The 17,055-nt window shown below is 43.1% G+C and overlaps 1 protein-coding gene and 1 long non-coding RNA gene across 2 annotated transcripts; one reads left to right on the forward strand and one right to left on the reverse strand.

Annotated features, from left to right (window-relative positions):
• Positions 1 to 363: 363 nt before the first annotated feature.
• On the reverse strand, positions 364 to 15,828 carry LOC143487836 (uncharacterized). The gene is made up of 7 exons (XR_013124393.1): positions 15,598 to 15,828; positions 15,175 to 15,503; positions 6,238 to 6,395; positions 5,196 to 5,275; positions 4,679 to 4,734; positions 3,233 to 3,377; positions 364 to 1,481 (listed from the first exon to the last, which is right to left on the reverse strand). It is a non-coding gene; the product is annotated as an uncharacterized LOC143487836 (long non-coding RNA).
• Positions 14,750 to 16,224, forward strand: LOC143487835 (heart- and neural crest derivatives-expressed protein 1-like). The gene is made up of 2 exons (XM_076987058.1): positions 14,750 to 15,524; positions 15,761 to 16,224. The coding sequence occupies exons 1-2, from the start codon at positions 15,054 to 15,056 to the stop codon at positions 15,839 to 15,841; spliced, it is 552 nt and encodes a 183-aa protein (XP_076843173.1). The 5' UTR covers positions 14,750 to 15,053; the 3' UTR covers positions 15,842 to 16,224.
• The last annotated feature ends 831 nt before the right edge of the window (positions 16,225 to 17,055 follow it).

Below are 17,055 nucleotides of genomic sequence, written 5' to 3' on the forward strand. Positions count from 1 at the left end.
GCATCTGATCCTGAGAGAGCAGGAACCCTAAAGTCTCATAATGGATCAGTTACAAAAGCAGACACAGGTGATAATAAGACGCAGATTCAGGTGGATGTGAACGCGAACACATACTAACACAAATAAACATGTACAGAGACACCAACACCCAAAACACACAGGTATGTAGTGTCAGTACACAACATTTATTATATTCAAAGAACAGAACCTTTAAAACAATAAAGACATAAAATACAACTTCTACTATATATATATATATATATATATATATATATATATATATATATATATATATATATATATATACAGTATATGTATATATAACAATAATAAATTGTTGCTATAGTACAGTGGGTACAATGCCACTTCTGTGGGTGACTGGGGTTCGGTCTACATGCTCCTAGCTGTGCTAACAGGTCACAGGACACCCAACACGTCACGTCCTGCATCTGTGACTGAAGCCATGAGCCACACTGGAACGTCGGCCAACTGCGTTAAATGTCATGATGATAAATGTGCTCACTCATTGAAAGTGACAAAGCTTTGTCCACTAGATGGCAGCACTCCATTAACTGTGTATATTCTAGAGCAGGGGTCGGCAACCTTTGAGACATGGAGGGACAACTTTAACGTGTCCGCCAAGCAGAGCGTTGAGGAGCGATTTCGATTGGAGGATCGTTCTCTCTGTCTGAGATTTTTTATTATTAATTTTTTTTTTGCTGATGCTGGTCCAGCGTGTCGCGTGCCAGTGATTATGCCTCGGCGTGCCAACGGTAGCCCGCGTGCCATAGGTTGCCGACCCCTGTTCTAGAGTCTAACCCTAACCCTAATTAAGTTGAGCATATTCATAAAACCTTAATTTGAAATATATCTAGAACACATACAGTACTGTATGTAAACAGCAGCTTTGTATCACTATCAATTTACCTTTGTTACCATACTCTACACCACCAAACACAAACACACACACACACACACACACACACACACACACACACACACACACACACACACACACACGTGTCTGAAATGTTTAACCTAATTTGCAGAAAATAGTGTCAAAATCGCTAAGTTGCCAGTACTGCTGCTGCTTTATCGCCATTCACAAGATGATGTCTCACACCTCATTTAGGGGGGGGGAAGGATGTTGTGACATGGGCACTGCACGCCCCCAGAACTGCCTCTGCTCAGAGGTTATGGTCATGGTGGAGTTGTCAAGCACAATGACCCAGAACAGACACTGGATCTATTAAATGACCTGGACTCATATCCAAGGTACAAACACAACGTTGTCTAAGATATGCACCTTCCAATAAACTGTCTTTATTCAGCAGCCAGAAGAACACAATCCATGTAGATGCTGACAAAAGTGACATTGTAACTAAACTCGCCTCCAACCTGCACTTCATCAGCAGTTCCGCTTTCTCCAGCACTTCATAAATAGTTTGTATTACGCAGTAATGGTGCTGCCGCTGATACATCTAAGAAGAAAAAAACATATATATTGCGCTTTTTTGGGGGGGGGGGGGGGGGGTTATTTAATAAAATCCAAGTTAAGGTAACATGAACAGTTATTCAGATAACAATAACAAACTATAACAAACAAAAAACATGCTAACACGTTTATCAAACAATTTTTTTGAGTTTATCTCACTCCAAATCATAAAATCCATTGAACTCGTCATCCTCAGTGTCACTTATAAACAACTCCGCCAACTCCGGAGGTGGACGAAGCGCCGCTTTTAGCCGACGATTAGCTTTTTTAGTTTTTCTCATTGTAGTAAGAGTAACCTCCGCTTATCACCAGCCCCTCACAAGTTTCTCGCTCACTCCGAACTTTCTTTCTGCTGCTCGATTACTGTTTTCGGCTGCATATTTCACTACTTGCAGCTTGTAATCTGCAGAATATGATTTTCATTTCAATGGCATTTTTTCTTTTATTTTCAGTGGTACAGAAGTTGCAGGTACACAAGCCTAGAGCACCCTCTTGTGAAAATAACGTGAAATTACCATGGCCGTTTCTCAATATGCGTACCGTATTTTCCAAACTATAAGTTATGGTGTGATTTTTGTGTCCACAGAAAGTTGTGTTCCACAGAAGCAAAAGTAAATCTGCAGGCATCAAGAGCAGAAAGTAAATGTTGTGAATGCAAAACAGAAAAAAATTGTGAAGTGCTAGTGAAGTGTGCTAAATATTAACCCTCATGCTTAATGTAGTTATTATACAGTGTACATTTGCAATATCTACAGACCATTTAGCAATTAATTATAACATTTGTATAAACTTTAATGGTAAAACTCAGTTTACATGCTACTGTGAAACAGAACCCTCGCGTTCCGCCATGTTTGAAAACACTGGGAAGCTGGTGGGGTGGGCGTGGCTTGGTCCCAGAGGCGGTTTCAGAGCTCTGTGTCAGTCCGGAATCAGTGACCAATGGAGATTGCAGAGGAACGCTTTCATCTAAGCCCCTCCCACACATGAAATGTGTTCCAAAAGTCAGCAGAAGCAAAGAGAGATTCCAGAAGCAAAAGACCTTACTGGGAAAATCAAAAAAAACTAAAACAATGGAATCAAAAACTTGTCAAAATGCAAACAAAAATAAGTTTCAAGTAACCAATTATATTTAAAAAATGTACTTTTGATATATTTTTTCTGTTTTGCATTCACAGCATATACTTTCTGGTCTTGGTGCTAAGAATTTTGCCTGCAGATTTACTTTTGCTTCTGTGGAACTTTTGATACAAAAATCACTCCATAATAAATCGCTCCGGAGTATAAGTCGCACCCCCGGCCAAACTATGAAAAAGTGTGATTTATAATTCGGAAAATACGGTAATTGACACATGCAGGCCTAGCTGCGATTAATCAACACATGCAGGCTGGGCAATGATTCATCACCATGTGCTGGACTGGTTGAGGTTAATCACCACATGCAGACCTGATTAGGACTAAACACCATGTGCAGATTCAGTCCGGATTATTTGCTATTTTCAGACTTAGTCAAGACTAATTCTTATGTGTAGACACAGTCAGGAATAATCACTGTGTGCACACAGTCAGGAACAATCACTGTGTGTACACAGTCAGGATTAATTGCTGTGTGTAGACACAGTCAGGATGAATCGTTTTGTTTGGACTCTGAATTAATGCGCAGACTGAGTCAGGATTATACATGCTTGTGTTTGACATGAAGATTACAGAAGATTAAGATTTAGCTCAGTAATACCGAACCTTTGGTTTCTGCATTTCTACTTCATGATGCATGTTAGTCAGGGTGTTTGGCAGGCAGAAACCACACGTGTGGAAGGACACTTCAGAGTCGCTGATTAAACCTCTGTCTGCTCTTGATGGCAGCCAAGATCACAAGCACTGAAAACTAAGAGAAAAAAAACTTTTTTTTCACCAGAACACAAACCAGCTAGCTCCCACTCTGTCTCGCTCCATCTCTCCCTCCATCTCTCTGTCTTTCTCTCTCACTCTTCCTCTGATCTGTTCATTACAGCTGTGAGGTTTCTCTGTTAATCCAGATCACTGAAGCAGGATTTGTGTATATGCATGTATGAGATAATTAGATGCTCAACCAGAAAGAAAGAGAGATAGAAAAAGACAGAGAGAGAAAGAGCAGGATAGAGACAGAGAGAAAGAGCAGGATAGAGACAGAGATAGAGAGAGCAGGAGAGAGACAGAGATAGAGAGAGACAGAGAGAGAAAGAGCAGGATAGAGACAGAGAGATAGAGAGAGCAGAAGAGAGACAGAAACAGACTGGCCTAATCCTGTTCTCCAGTGACATCTTAATGTTTTAATGGTGCGGTTTAGGCTTCAGGATCTAATGAAGAGCCTGTTTAGTCTACCAATCAAAGTGGAGACAGAGTGTCTGGGGGTTGTGTGTGTGGGGGTTGTGTGTGTGGGGGTTGTGTGTGTGTGGAGGTTGTGTGTGTGTGGAGGTTGTGTGTGTGTGGAGGTTGTGTGTGTGTGGAGGTTGTGTGTGTGGGGGTTGTGTGTGTGGGGGTTGTGTGTGTGGGGGTTGTGTGTGTGGAGGTTGTGTGTCTGGGGGTTGTGTGTGTGGGGGTTGTGTGTGTGGGGGTTGTGTGTGTGGGGGTTGTGTGTGTGGAGGTTGTGTGTCTGGGGTTGTAGATGAACAGCACTTCACACACACACTAACCTTCACACCACACACACTAACACCATTCTACCTTTAATCACCTTTGACAAATTTAAAAATTACTTTTCGATAGTTTGTAGATTAACTAAAAAATTAAATCTCTTATTCACATACGTGTTCAGACCCTCCAAACTGACGTCAGCCATATCCAAAGCTGACAGTAAGGATCTATGAAACCATAACCAAAAATACAGTAAGGATATGATAAAACCATAATCCTAAACCCTAACCCACATTTCTATTGAACCATTTGACCATTTATGATAGAATACACTGCACTTCACTGTTTTGGGAGAATCCCTCACCTGGATCAGAAAGTGTTTTCTCTTTTTAGTCCTGACTAATATCACCTTGCCTGTCCATTGTCACTATTTGTGTAAAGGATTCTGAGCAGGCTCACATATTCACATCTCCAGTTTGTTTATATGACTCAAATTTCATAATTCAAACCCTTTGAACATTTGTCATGTGCAGAATATGAATGTTAGGGTTCGTGAGAGTGCGTGGGCTGTACCTTTCAAAGTCAGAGCTGTTTGAAGCAAAGCAGAGCTGCTGAAGTTTTGAGAAGTCCTGTGTGAAGACAAGTTTAGTGTGTGTGCAGAAAAGCTTGTTTGTGTGTGGTGATGTTAGTATGTGTGGTGAGAAGGTTTGTGTGTGAAGAAAAGGGTTAGAATGGCAGTATTATGCATTCAAAATCAAATCCACATCACATTGTGTTCAATAAGAGGTCTGAATACTTTCTCAATCTACTGTACATATTAATGCCCATGTAAATGTAATGTTACTGTACACTGTACACTGTCGTTTTAGGACTGCCCAGTGACTATTATTACTGCATAGAATACTGCATAGACCTGAGAATAAGAGCTATGAGTAATAGATTACAAGAGCTCAGAGTAATGGATTATTCTGGAGGTGAGGCACAGAAGAATTATGGAGAGCAAGTTTATCTGACTGTGTGAGCATGTGCTCTAATGTCAGGTGGATTCAAGATGCAAGATGGAGACAGAACCACGGAACAAGTGTTCTACCTTCATTTGTCATGGAGACGGAGAATCCACACACAGTCTACAGCCATTTTCCATTTGACCTTCTTCACTAATGTAAATGTCTAGTGTAGTCAGAATAAACACAATTAAATCACTGTGTCTTTACAAGCAGAAATTTACTCTTCACCTCTGTGGTTCTGTGTGAAGGAGCAGTGTGTTAGGGACACACTCTGCCCTAATTCACTCTCTCCTTATCCACTTTCTCTTAACTCACTCTCCCTTACTCACTCTCCCATAAATCCCTCTCCCTAACTCACTCTGCCCTAATTCACTCTCTCCTTATCCACTTTCTCTTAACTCACTCTCCCTAACTCACTCTCCCTAACTCACTCTCTCCCCTAACTCACTCTCTCCCCTAACTCACTCTCTCCCCTAACTCACTCTCTCCCCTAACTCACTCTCCCTAACCTGCATTAATTACAGACACCTTGTAAGGGAACCGTATCTACTCGAGGGCCTGTAACACGGTTAAAGGGAGTTGGAAAAACACTGAAGTTGCACAGCTGGTTATTAGGATCATTAGAATCAGACCAATGCAAATGTGGAACAATGCCCATTTAAAGGGAGAGGCCTGCAGCAAGCCATATGGGCCACGGTGTGGCTGAAGACTGGGAGACAGATTTACAACCGCCCCTTTAATGAGGTTACATCCCATTCAGCTTTCAGAATGCTTTTCCACCTCAGAGGAAACAGGAAGTTGTAGTTTTCATAACAGTATATTGTGAGAGTTCAAATAAGTAAACTCTGTGACCAACACTGAAAAACGTTAACAAAATATCACACTTTTCACTCATACTAATGTCATGTATGTTCCAGTTAGAGACTGTTTTTCTTTGGGAGGTCAACTTGTAATTTGAACTCTCAATAGCAAATCAAATTTGGACTTTAAATGTTATTCCTGTAGGGTTTTATGAGCTCGTAAAGACGGTGAAACGTGGATTTGGGAAACTTTCCTCTGAATGTGCATTCCTGGCTGAACACTGTGTGTGCTGTATGGGCAGGTTAGAGGTGCTACAACACTCACCACGTCGTGGCGTTCTCCGCCCTGTTGCTCCGCCCTGTCGCTACGCCCTGCCGCTACGCCCTGTCGCTCAGCACGTCGCTCAGCACGTTGGTCAGTGGTGAAAACATCCTACAGAAGCCGTGTGTTCCAGACGGATGTACTGGCTCTGCCACAGAACACTAAGTGACAAGGAATGAGGTCAAAGTGAAATTTAATTTCCGTGAACGTGATGTAATCCGCTGCGCCAGGTCACACTGTTATGTTACAATCTTGTTGGGGCATCATCAATCCTGCACATGCTGCTCTCATGACAGGTTCTCCAGTCTGAGCCACTGTCTGGGTTAGGAGAGTTCACACTGTGGTGTATGTGCTGTATACCCCACAGGTAGCAGTGCAGGAGCTCAACAAGTCACTTAAACAGAGACACCTGGAAAAGAACAGCCCATGAGAGAACAGCTCATAATAGAACCGACTATAATCTTACAGCCCATGAGAGAACAGCCTATAATCTAACAGCCCATGTTGGAACAGCCCACAATTGATCAACCCATGATAGAACAGCCCATGATGGAACAGCCCATGATGGAACAGCCCATGATAGAACAGCCTATAATCTAACAGCCCATGTTGGAACAGCCCAGAATTGATCAACCCATGATGGAACAGCCCATGATAGAACAGCCTATAATCTAACAGCCCATGTTGGAACAGCCCAGAATTGATCAACCCATGATGGAACAGCCCATGATGGAACAGCCCATGTTGGAACAGCCCAGAATTGATCAACCCATGATGGAACAGCCCATGATGGAACAGCCCATGATGGAACAGCCCATGTTGGAACAGCCCAGAATTGATCAACCCATGATGGAACAGCCCATGATGGAACAGCCCATGATGGAACAGCCCAGAATTGATCAACCCATGATAGAACAGCCCATGATGGAACAGCCCATTATGGAACAGCCCAGAATTGATCAGCCCATGATGAAACAGCCCATGATGGAACAGCCCATGATGGAACAGCCCATGATGGAACAGCCCATGATGGAACAACCCATGATGGAACAACCCATGATGAAACAACCCATGATGAAACAGCCCAGAATTGATCAGCCCATGATGGAACAGCCCATGATGGAACAGCCCATGATGGAACAGCCCAGAATTGATCAGCCCATGATGAAACAGCCCAGGATGGAACAGCCCATTATAAAACTGCCTAGAATTGATCAGCCCAGAATGGAACAGGTCAACATAGTCGTGCCAATGCAGCAGCAATGAACAAAGTCATGTATGCAGGGTTCATACACCTTTACAAGGTGGAATTCAAGCACTTGTATGTCACTTTCAAGGTCCATTTCTATATTTCTCAGCATGTTAAACCTAATTAAGTTAAATATTTATACATATACTCGACATGATTCAAAATAATTTGCTTTTTATCACATTATTTAACGGTTGTTTATTTTCAAAATGCCCAATCTTAACGTCTTCATGTTCTCACATGTTTCGTCCTGGAATTACAAGAGGCTCGTATTTGTTAACGTAATACAAGAGAACTGTTCAGTCAGAGTTATTTGTTGTGAATCGAAGTAGTTACAATTTCAAGCATTTTCAAGTTCTTTAGCCTAAATTCCAGCACTTTTCAAACTGCACTGCAAAGAATGTGAAGCGAAAAGTGTGAAGTGTGGATGCTTGCGTAGCTTAGAGGGAGGGATCGTCAATCCTCTTTTGGACTTCCAGGCTCGAGATTGTGACATAATTTCGATCGATTTTCATCATCAAACTCCAGGCACTTGGACAGATATTTATGTGCAAAGGTTAGCCCTGCACCTTCTTAAACAACTGATCCATTATATGCTGTTATTGGTATATCTATATCTATTACATATTATATATATTTCTCAGGGAAAAAGATAAAATTACATTGTCACTCATATCTCTCCAGTGATGTTAAGATATAGGCAATATGTGACATTTGATAGACGAGAAACATACCTAATGTTTGGCATTTTAATGACATCAAAATAAACAATTACAATTACATCACAATTATATATTTTGGAATCAGTTAAAAGTGTCCAGACCTGGCACGTTTTTCTCAGGCCCGTTGACAGTCTTGCTGGGGCCCGGGACAAGAAAGTTTCATGTGCCAACCCCCCACAGGGTTTGCGCGAAAATGGCGTAATCGCAGTCGCACCGCCGTGCGCGAGGGCCTCACGCGCAGTTGATTCGCGAGATCGTGCACCTCTCGAATTTTGTAACTTCGCGCGCGCCGCGCCTCAGCGCAATGAACAAAGTCACGTTTGCAGGGTTCATACACCTTTATAAGGTGGAATTCAAGCACTTGTACGTCACTTTCAAGGTCCATTTCAATATTTTCCAGCACGTTAAACTTAATTAAGTTAAATATTTATACATATAATCGAAATGATTGGAAATAATTCGCTTTTTATCACAGTATTTAATGGATGTTTATTTTCAAAACGCCCTCAAATCTTAACGTCTTCACGAGAACTGTTCAGTCAGACAGCTATTTGTTGTGAAACGATGTAGTTACAATTTCAAACATTTTCAAGTACTTTAGCCTAAATTACAGCACTTTTCAAACGTGGAACACAATGCAACATTAAAATTCGTTGGGTAAATATTTTTCCTTTCTTTTCTGCACTCCAGATTTCTGTATTTACTTTAACTATCCACCACTGTTTCCCGCTGTTGGGCGGGTACCAGCCGGTTACGGTCGGTGCTGGATCAAACCATTTTCCAGTGGGAGGCGGGGGTGTATGCACTTAATGGAAAACAGAATTTTATATTAATGAAAGATTTCAAGATTATTAAAAAATTATAGACTTTAAATAAAAAATAAATTGCTGGGCCCTTTGATGGGCCCCCCTGGCCCTGGGGCCCGGGACAACAGACCCGGTTGTCCCCCCCTGTCAACGGGGCTGGTTTTTCTTATTATGCTGATAAGAACTCCACCCCCACCCCCACACACAACCCCACCACTCTCCCCCAAGTCCACCCCAGCACAGATAAGAACACCCCCCCCCCAACTCTACCCCCAGCACTGGCTGCATTCAGTATATGCAGGTGAAAGGTGGGTTGAAGGGTGGGTGGAGGGTTCTGGTTTTGCTCAGACGTAAAGAGTGCAAATGGCAGCAGTGTGATAACACCAGAAAACAGGGAGCACTGGGCCCAGCCAGGATCAGAACCTGCTGTTGACTCCACACTGCACTACACTGGGCCCAGCCAGGATCAGAACCTGCTGTTGACTCCACACTGCACTACACTGGGCCCAGCCAGGATCAGAACCTGCTGTTGACTCCACACTGCACTACCCTGGGCCCAGTAAGTATCAGAACATGCTGTTGACTCCACACTGCACTACACTGGGCCCAGCCAGGATCAGAACCTGCTTTTGACTCCACACTGCACTACACTGGGCCCAGCCAGGATCAGAACCTGCTGTTGACTCCACACTGCACTACACTGGACCCAGTGAGTATCAGAACCTGCTGTTGACTCCACACTGCACTACACTGGGCCCAGCCAGGATCAGAACCTGCTGTTGACTCCACACTGCACTACACTGGGCCCAGCCAGGATCAGAACCTGCTGTTGACTCCACACTGCACTACACTGGGCCCAGCCAGGATTAGAACCTGCTGTTCACTCCACACTGTACTACACTGGGCCTGAAGAGTATCAGAACCTGCTGTTGACTCCACACTGCACTACACTAGACCCAGCCAGCATCAGAACCTGCTGTTGACTCCACACTGCACTACACTGGGCCCAGTGAGTATCAGAACCTGCTGGTGACTCCACACTGCACTACACTGGGCCCAGCCAGGATCAGAACCTGCTGTTCACTCCACACTGCACTACACTGGGCCCAGCGAGCATCAGAACCTGCTGTTGATTCCACACTGCACTACACTGGGCCCAGCCAGGATCAGAACCTGCTGTTCACTCCACACTGCACTACACTGGGCCCAGTGAGTATCAGAACCTGCTGTTGACTCCACACTGCACTACACTGGGCCCAGCAAGTATCAGAACCTGCTGTTGACTCCACACTGTACTACACTGGGCCTGAAGAGTATCAGAACCTGCTGTTCACTCCACACTGCACTACACTAGACCCAGCCAGCATCAGAACCTGCTGTTGACTCCACACTGCACTACACTGGGCCCAGTGAGTATCAGAACCAGCTGTTCACTCCACACTGCACTACACTAGACCCAGCGAGTATCAGAACCTGCTGTTCACTCCACACCGCACTACACTGGGCCCAGCAAGTATCAGAACCAGCTGTTCACTCCACACTGCACTACACTAGACCCAGCCAGCATCAGAACCTGCTGTTGACTCCACACTGCACTACACTGGGCCCAGTGAGTATCAGAACCTGCTGGTGACTCCACACTGCACTACACTGGGCCCAGTGAGTATCAGAACCAGCTGTTCACTCCACACTGCACTACACTGGGCCCAGCGAGTATCAGAACCTGCTGTTCACTCCACACTGCACTACACTGGGCCCAGCGAGTATCAGAGTCCCACACCAGTGATCAGTGCTGGTCCAGTAGAGCTCTAGTACACTAGTGGTTGTCTCATCATCACACACTGAACACACTTTCTTCTGCTGACTGAAGCCTTATAATGCACTGAACACAGCACTCACAATCAGCTTTTAGACAGCGTTGAGAGTGAAAGAGCTGGTGTTCAGTTTTGCCCCATGCTAAACGAGGATGTTATGCAACAGGCTTCATGAATGGTTAAAACACAGGGGCATATTCTCACCACTTCTGCAGTACTTCATAACCCAGTGTCATAGCAGCCCTCCCAGTTTAGGGTGAGGGGCCACAACGCAGTCAAACACTCTGCTTTTCATTTTCATGTTGGACTTAATAACAGGTTATGCTAGGCATGTTTTTAGCCAATTGTGGCTGTACTGTTCAGGATTATTGTCTTATTCTATAAGGTGATTCAGGTGTAGTTTTCTATGTCCTGGTCTTAAGTCACAAATTGTTCTGCCTTCTGGGAACTGTCACTGTCCCACTTTCAGACTCTGTTTACATTTGAAAAGCGCAGTTTTCTGAATTTACCCCTGTGATTTATATTGTGTATAGGAACTGTACCTGGTGGTGAACATGTATAAGAATCTGTTTAAAAACATAACAAGCAGAAATCCATAGTGCTTGCCACAAAACCACAGGAAAAATCAATAATTGTACAATGTTTTTGCAAAGCACAGCAACTACACCAAGCATGTGTGCAGAAGATCCATGTGAGGCTATCATCTAGAGATCATGTAGAGATCATCTAAAGATCATGTAGAGATCATCTAGAGATCATGTAGAGATCATCTAAAGATCATGTAGAGATCATCTAGAGATCATCTAAAGATCATGTAGAGATCATCTAAAGATCATGTAGAGATCATCTAAAGATCATGTAGAGATCATCTAGAGATAATGTAGAGATCATCTAGAGATAATGTAGAGATCATCTAAAGATCATGTAGAGATCATCAGAGATCGTCTAGAAATCTAGAGAAAATCTAGAGATTTCCTAGCACACACCACAGTGTTAAATACAGGCAGGCAGCCCCCCAACACACGCACACACGCACGCACACACACACACACACATACACACACACACCACAGCATTAAACACAGGCAGGCAGCCCCCCAACACACACACACGCACGCACGCACGCACGCACGCACGCACGCACGCACGCACACCACTACAGCATTAAATACAGGCAGGCAGCCCCCCAACACATACGCACGCACGCACGCACGCACGCACACACACACACACACACACCACAGCATTAAACACAGGCAGGCAGCCCCCCAACACACACGCACGCACGCACGCACACACACACGCACACACGCACACACACCACAGCATTAAACACAGGCAGCCAGGCCCCCAACACACACGCACGCACACACACACGCACACACACCACAGCATTAAACACAGGCAGCCAGGCCCCCAACTCACACACCACCACAGCATTCCATACAGACCTCTTATCTTTACTGGAGACGATAGAAAGAGGGGTGTGGGAAGACAATAATAGAGAGAGAGAGAGAGAGAGAGACAGAGAGAGAGAGAGAAACAGAGAGGAAGAGATAGAGAGACAGAGAGAGGAAGAGAGAAGAAGAGCGAAAGAGAGAGAGAGAATGGGGGTGAGAGGGAAACTAAAATGTTGAAGACAGATATAACCTATGTGACATGCTGCCATTACTGAAGCGGCAGGAAACTAATTAGGAACATTAACCCTTAGAGCTCAAGAGACTGAACCGACAGAGTAACTGCAAATACACCTGAAATTATACAGAGGTTCACACATTTAACTGCTTAAACAGGACAGCCCAAGACACCTAATAAATAAATAAACAAACAAAATCAGGCCATTCTCTGAAGAACTAAAGCCACCTCCAGTCCTCATATCTGCATATGGTTTTTAAGATCTTAACAAGGACAGGGATGTTTCTTCTCTCTAAACATTGACAAATGTGAATAAAACACACACTTTGCTACTTTGCTGAAACTCACTCATTATTAAGTAAGACTCATTATTAAGACTCATTATTGGTTCAGTAGCTTCTGTGCTTTAGTGTCAGTGGTATTGTGTCACTGAGAATCACTTTGATTTTTTCATTTTTTAAATACATTCATTTCTGAATTTTCGAATATGGTAGTGATATTACACAAGTCCACGATACTCCTCTTTATCTCAGGCACAGACGCGTTTAATGGCCAGAGGACTGTGGTCAGTGTTCTGCGCGTGAGGGAGTCTAATCATACCTACACCATCTTCGTCAATGCGTCTATTTTCTCTGTAGTCTTCAATGTTGAAATCTGTTCTTCTAACAGCTGCTCTGTGACTGATACAGTTACATCAGTCGCGGAGCTGACCGATGCGCCAGTCGATACAAAGCTATACAACATCAATTTTAAAGTTTAAAAATAACTTTAAAAATAAGCGAATATCTGCTGTACATGGCTGCAGGGCCTACCATAGCCTACTCAAGTGAAATCAACCACTATTCAGCTAATAGTAAACAATCGGGGAAGGTTCCCAGACAAATGATTTATTACTAAATGTAGATGTTTTTTTTTAATTACGCTAAGGTCACGGAATGTAATTGGACCATGTTTTAAGCGTGCACAGATAAGCACTGTGACGCTTGCAGTGCTCCGGTTCTAGAGTGAAGTCCTGAGATTCAACATCAAGAGTGAGGAGATAAGTCCGAGTTCCTTTCATCTGTTCTCCACTGTTGCTCATGGGGTGAGATGAGACGGCGCTCGGCTCGGTCACAGCGCTCAGCTCGGTTGAAGGCCGTCTGCATAGTCCTTTGATACCAGACATTTTTATGCTAAAATGGTCCAAAAGAAATTGTAATTTCGTGGATACGTTTTAAATTATTAAATAAATAACACATGTAGCTAATATAAACTATTAACGCATTCGGGACACGGCTTTTATAATGCTAAATAAAATGAAAAATGAAATGTAACCATAAATATTTGATAATTGACAAATCTTACAACAGGTCATGGTCAAACAAGTTTAACTCATTTACACAAATGCCCAATACGCCAAACTACACTGGGGAAACGGATATATATGGGTTAATTATCAAATAAACATAAGTTCAGATATTTTTCTTACGGTTATTTTCATTAATCTTTCAAGATCCTTCATATAATGCTTTAACGAAGAATCCTGTATGTTATTGAATATGATGCTAATACATCTTATCCATTTATTCATTAATTGAACTGCACAATAATTCATTGTAATATATATCACAACAATGGACGTAATTTTGATTTCAAAAGTGGGGGGGACATAGATTCGTCGCTATTTAAATATTTGGTTTTAACCATAAAAACTGGGGGGGACCAAAGCCGGCTTTTGAAAAAGTGGGGGGACATGTCCCCCCCGTCCCCCCCCCCAAAATTACGTCCGTGATCACAACACAAGCTCTACTAATATGTCTATATATAAGCTATACAATAAAGAAACATTTTGTTGTTACTGTAACAAACTAGAAATGTTTGATAAGAGGGTGGAAAAGGGACGAAATTGAACCCTCCACACACACACCAGAATTGCTAAATGACACATGTAGCCTGTGTAACACGAAATGATTAAAACATTTTATAAGCACATCTAACAAATTATTACAATATATGCGAGGCACCGAGATGAAAAATATGTATCAGATGGGGGGAAAAGTTCGTGAAGAAAAGTCCACCATGCCAACGACTGAAATAATCCCAAACACAAACATTCAATTTTCACAGTGGATGTTGTGAGATATGAGATTCTACGTCTGCTGGACGGTAAAATGTAGTCACCATCCTCTGTGAAGACGTGTTGCCCTGGACCCATCTTACTACAACAGAACTTGTAAACTTTTCTCAAGTCTCCACCCTATCGCACGACTCTTAAGTCCATTGGCTTGGAGGTGGTTCAGACCCACCAACCCCACCAGGCGCTATAAACATCGCCCACACCAGCCTGAAATATCCCTCAGGGTTAGCTGGTCAGATCAACCGGCTTCTTCATCAACGACCTGCTGAAATGATGGATACCTGCATTCTTTTGTGAAACTAATAGTAATGATAATGCATTGAGTCTTGTAGCCATAAGAAAAAAAAAGTATTTTGTAGCCAAAGCTGCACAATGTGTTATTGTCTTTGTGCAATACAGTCGCAGTAAGACCCACGCTGCCTGAAACATCCTTGTGTTTATGATCACTGGTACCACACACCGGCGGTCCGGCCCAACATGAATCTTATCGGAAGTTACCAGCATTATCGCCTGATGACCGACACGTTCCCGTTTGGGCCACGGTGTCAAGATAACCCTTATTTTCAGAGCTGGGTTGTAAATCACTCAGAAATCTCACCGGAATTCCAGATAGAAACCTCGGACTGTACCGAACTCGGACCTGCTGGTGCCGGTGGAGAGGGTCAGGCGGAGGTGTTCTCCTCCAGGCTGGGGAAGAGGAGGACTCCGGGCCCGAAGAAGGAGCGTCGGAGGACCGAGAGCATCAACACGGCCTTCGCCGAACTGCGGGACTGTATCCCAAACGTGCCCGCGGACACCAAACTGTCCAAAATCAAAACGCTGAGACTGGCGACCAGCTACATCTCCTACTTAACGGAGGTGCTGCAGAAGGAGCCGGCAGGCGCGCAGCAGTTCAGCGCTGAAATGAAGACGTGTGACAGGAGGGACCTGAAGAGGAAACGCGACAAGGTAACGTGAACCCGTTTAAATAGTTGTAGTCCAGTTAAGAGCACACGTGCACGCCGTATCAAACCCGCAGTACCTGTGAGGACTGAACATGTCAACGTGACACAAGAGAAAACAGGATTAAACTGTGTGCTATTATAATACTATTTAAAAACGCAGCTGCGAAAACGTTAAAAATGTAAGCGTTCGTGTTAAATTTGTCCCCTTAATTATACTGGTGTTTTTATATTTTTCTGCAGGAGCCCCCAGGAGCCGACACGAAGATTAAAGGGAGGAGCGGCTGGCCGCAGCACGTCTGGGCGCTCGAGCTCAACCCGTGACGCGCTTCCGAGGCGCGAGCTGCAGGACACCGTCCACGCGCTCTCGGCTCGGATTACAACCACTGCTCACAAAGTGCAATGACCTGGTACAACACGAGACTCCATGTGGGACTAGACCATGTGTGTATGAACGCCCTCTGACTTTTGGATTCTCTGAAACATTTAATTAGGAACGCAAGTCAAAGCTGTGTGTGTGTGCGTGTGTGTGTGTAAATGTGAGCACCGTTTTTGTATGTTGTGGGAGTATTGGTTTTCTAATCAGCGATCATATATTAATTCTGAATATCTACCTCGAGGACAGTGCCAAGACAAGTGAGAGATAACTCAAATCAAAGCTGTCATATTTGCGATGTCATGTTCTGACTTAATTACTACAAAATTAATAACACTTTAATAAATTATTTATGGGAAATTTGGAAATGTAATTGTTGACCGTTTCCTCCTAATATGTAACATTACAGAGTGGTTATTGACATAGACCCCGAGAGAAACACCTCGTTTTCCTATTTAAACTGGAAGCATTAACCGCCTGTAGCTACATGTGCGTGTTTACAGTTTATATATTGTAGTTATCTTCTAAATCCGACGGCGTTATATTCTGTAACCCGGTTTATGCCTCGATCAGCGTCTACTTATGTACTTCTCATACGTGTTACCTGGAAAGTAGCAAATAGAGCAAAATAACTCTTGCATAAAATTTTGTAACATTTGGCATTAAATGTAATCAATAATTTATACCATTATATATTTTAAAACAAACTTTAAAAATGCAACAACATCGTTAAAATAGCCAGTATAGGTACAACCCTAATAAATGATCCCATCAACGTCCGCATTAATTAAACCTGCATGTCCAAATAAATTATATACTTCTACACACCAGATATCGATACCTGTATCCACTCTGTACGTCTGTAGCTGTCACCACAAGTACTACAGCACTCCAAACATCACACCAGAAAAGATTAAACATCAGAAAAGCTAAAACATCAGAAAAGCTAAAACATATCTTACAAACATACAAACAGTTCTCCTGGAAAAGAATAAATAATTCTGAAACTGTATTTCAGTAAATGCACTGTAAAAACTTAAAAAAGTGTCCCAGCCACCTTAACATTTTGGATAAATTAACTTAAAACCATAAGTTAACCCTTACAATAACCCAAGCTCAAAACATTTTAGACCAGAAACCCCTAAAATAAACAGTTTGTATG

The sequence above is a fragment of the Brachyhypopomus gauderio genome, unplaced genomic scaffold (assembly GCF_052324685.1).
Source record: "Brachyhypopomus gauderio isolate BG-103 unplaced genomic scaffold, BGAUD_0.2 sc50, whole genome shotgun sequence".
Taxonomy (NCBI): domain Eukaryota; kingdom Metazoa; phylum Chordata; class Actinopteri; order Gymnotiformes; family Hypopomidae; genus Brachyhypopomus; species Brachyhypopomus gauderio.

Coding starts and splice junctions, on each gene's coding strand:
- LOC143487835 (XM_076987058.1), top strand. CDS start 15,054: ATGAATCTTATCGGAAGTTACCAGCATTATCGCCTGATGACCGACACG. Junction 15,525..15,760: donor TGAAGAGGAAACGCGACAAG/GTAACGTGAACC, acceptor ATTTTTCTGCAG/GAGCCCCCAGGAGCCGACAC.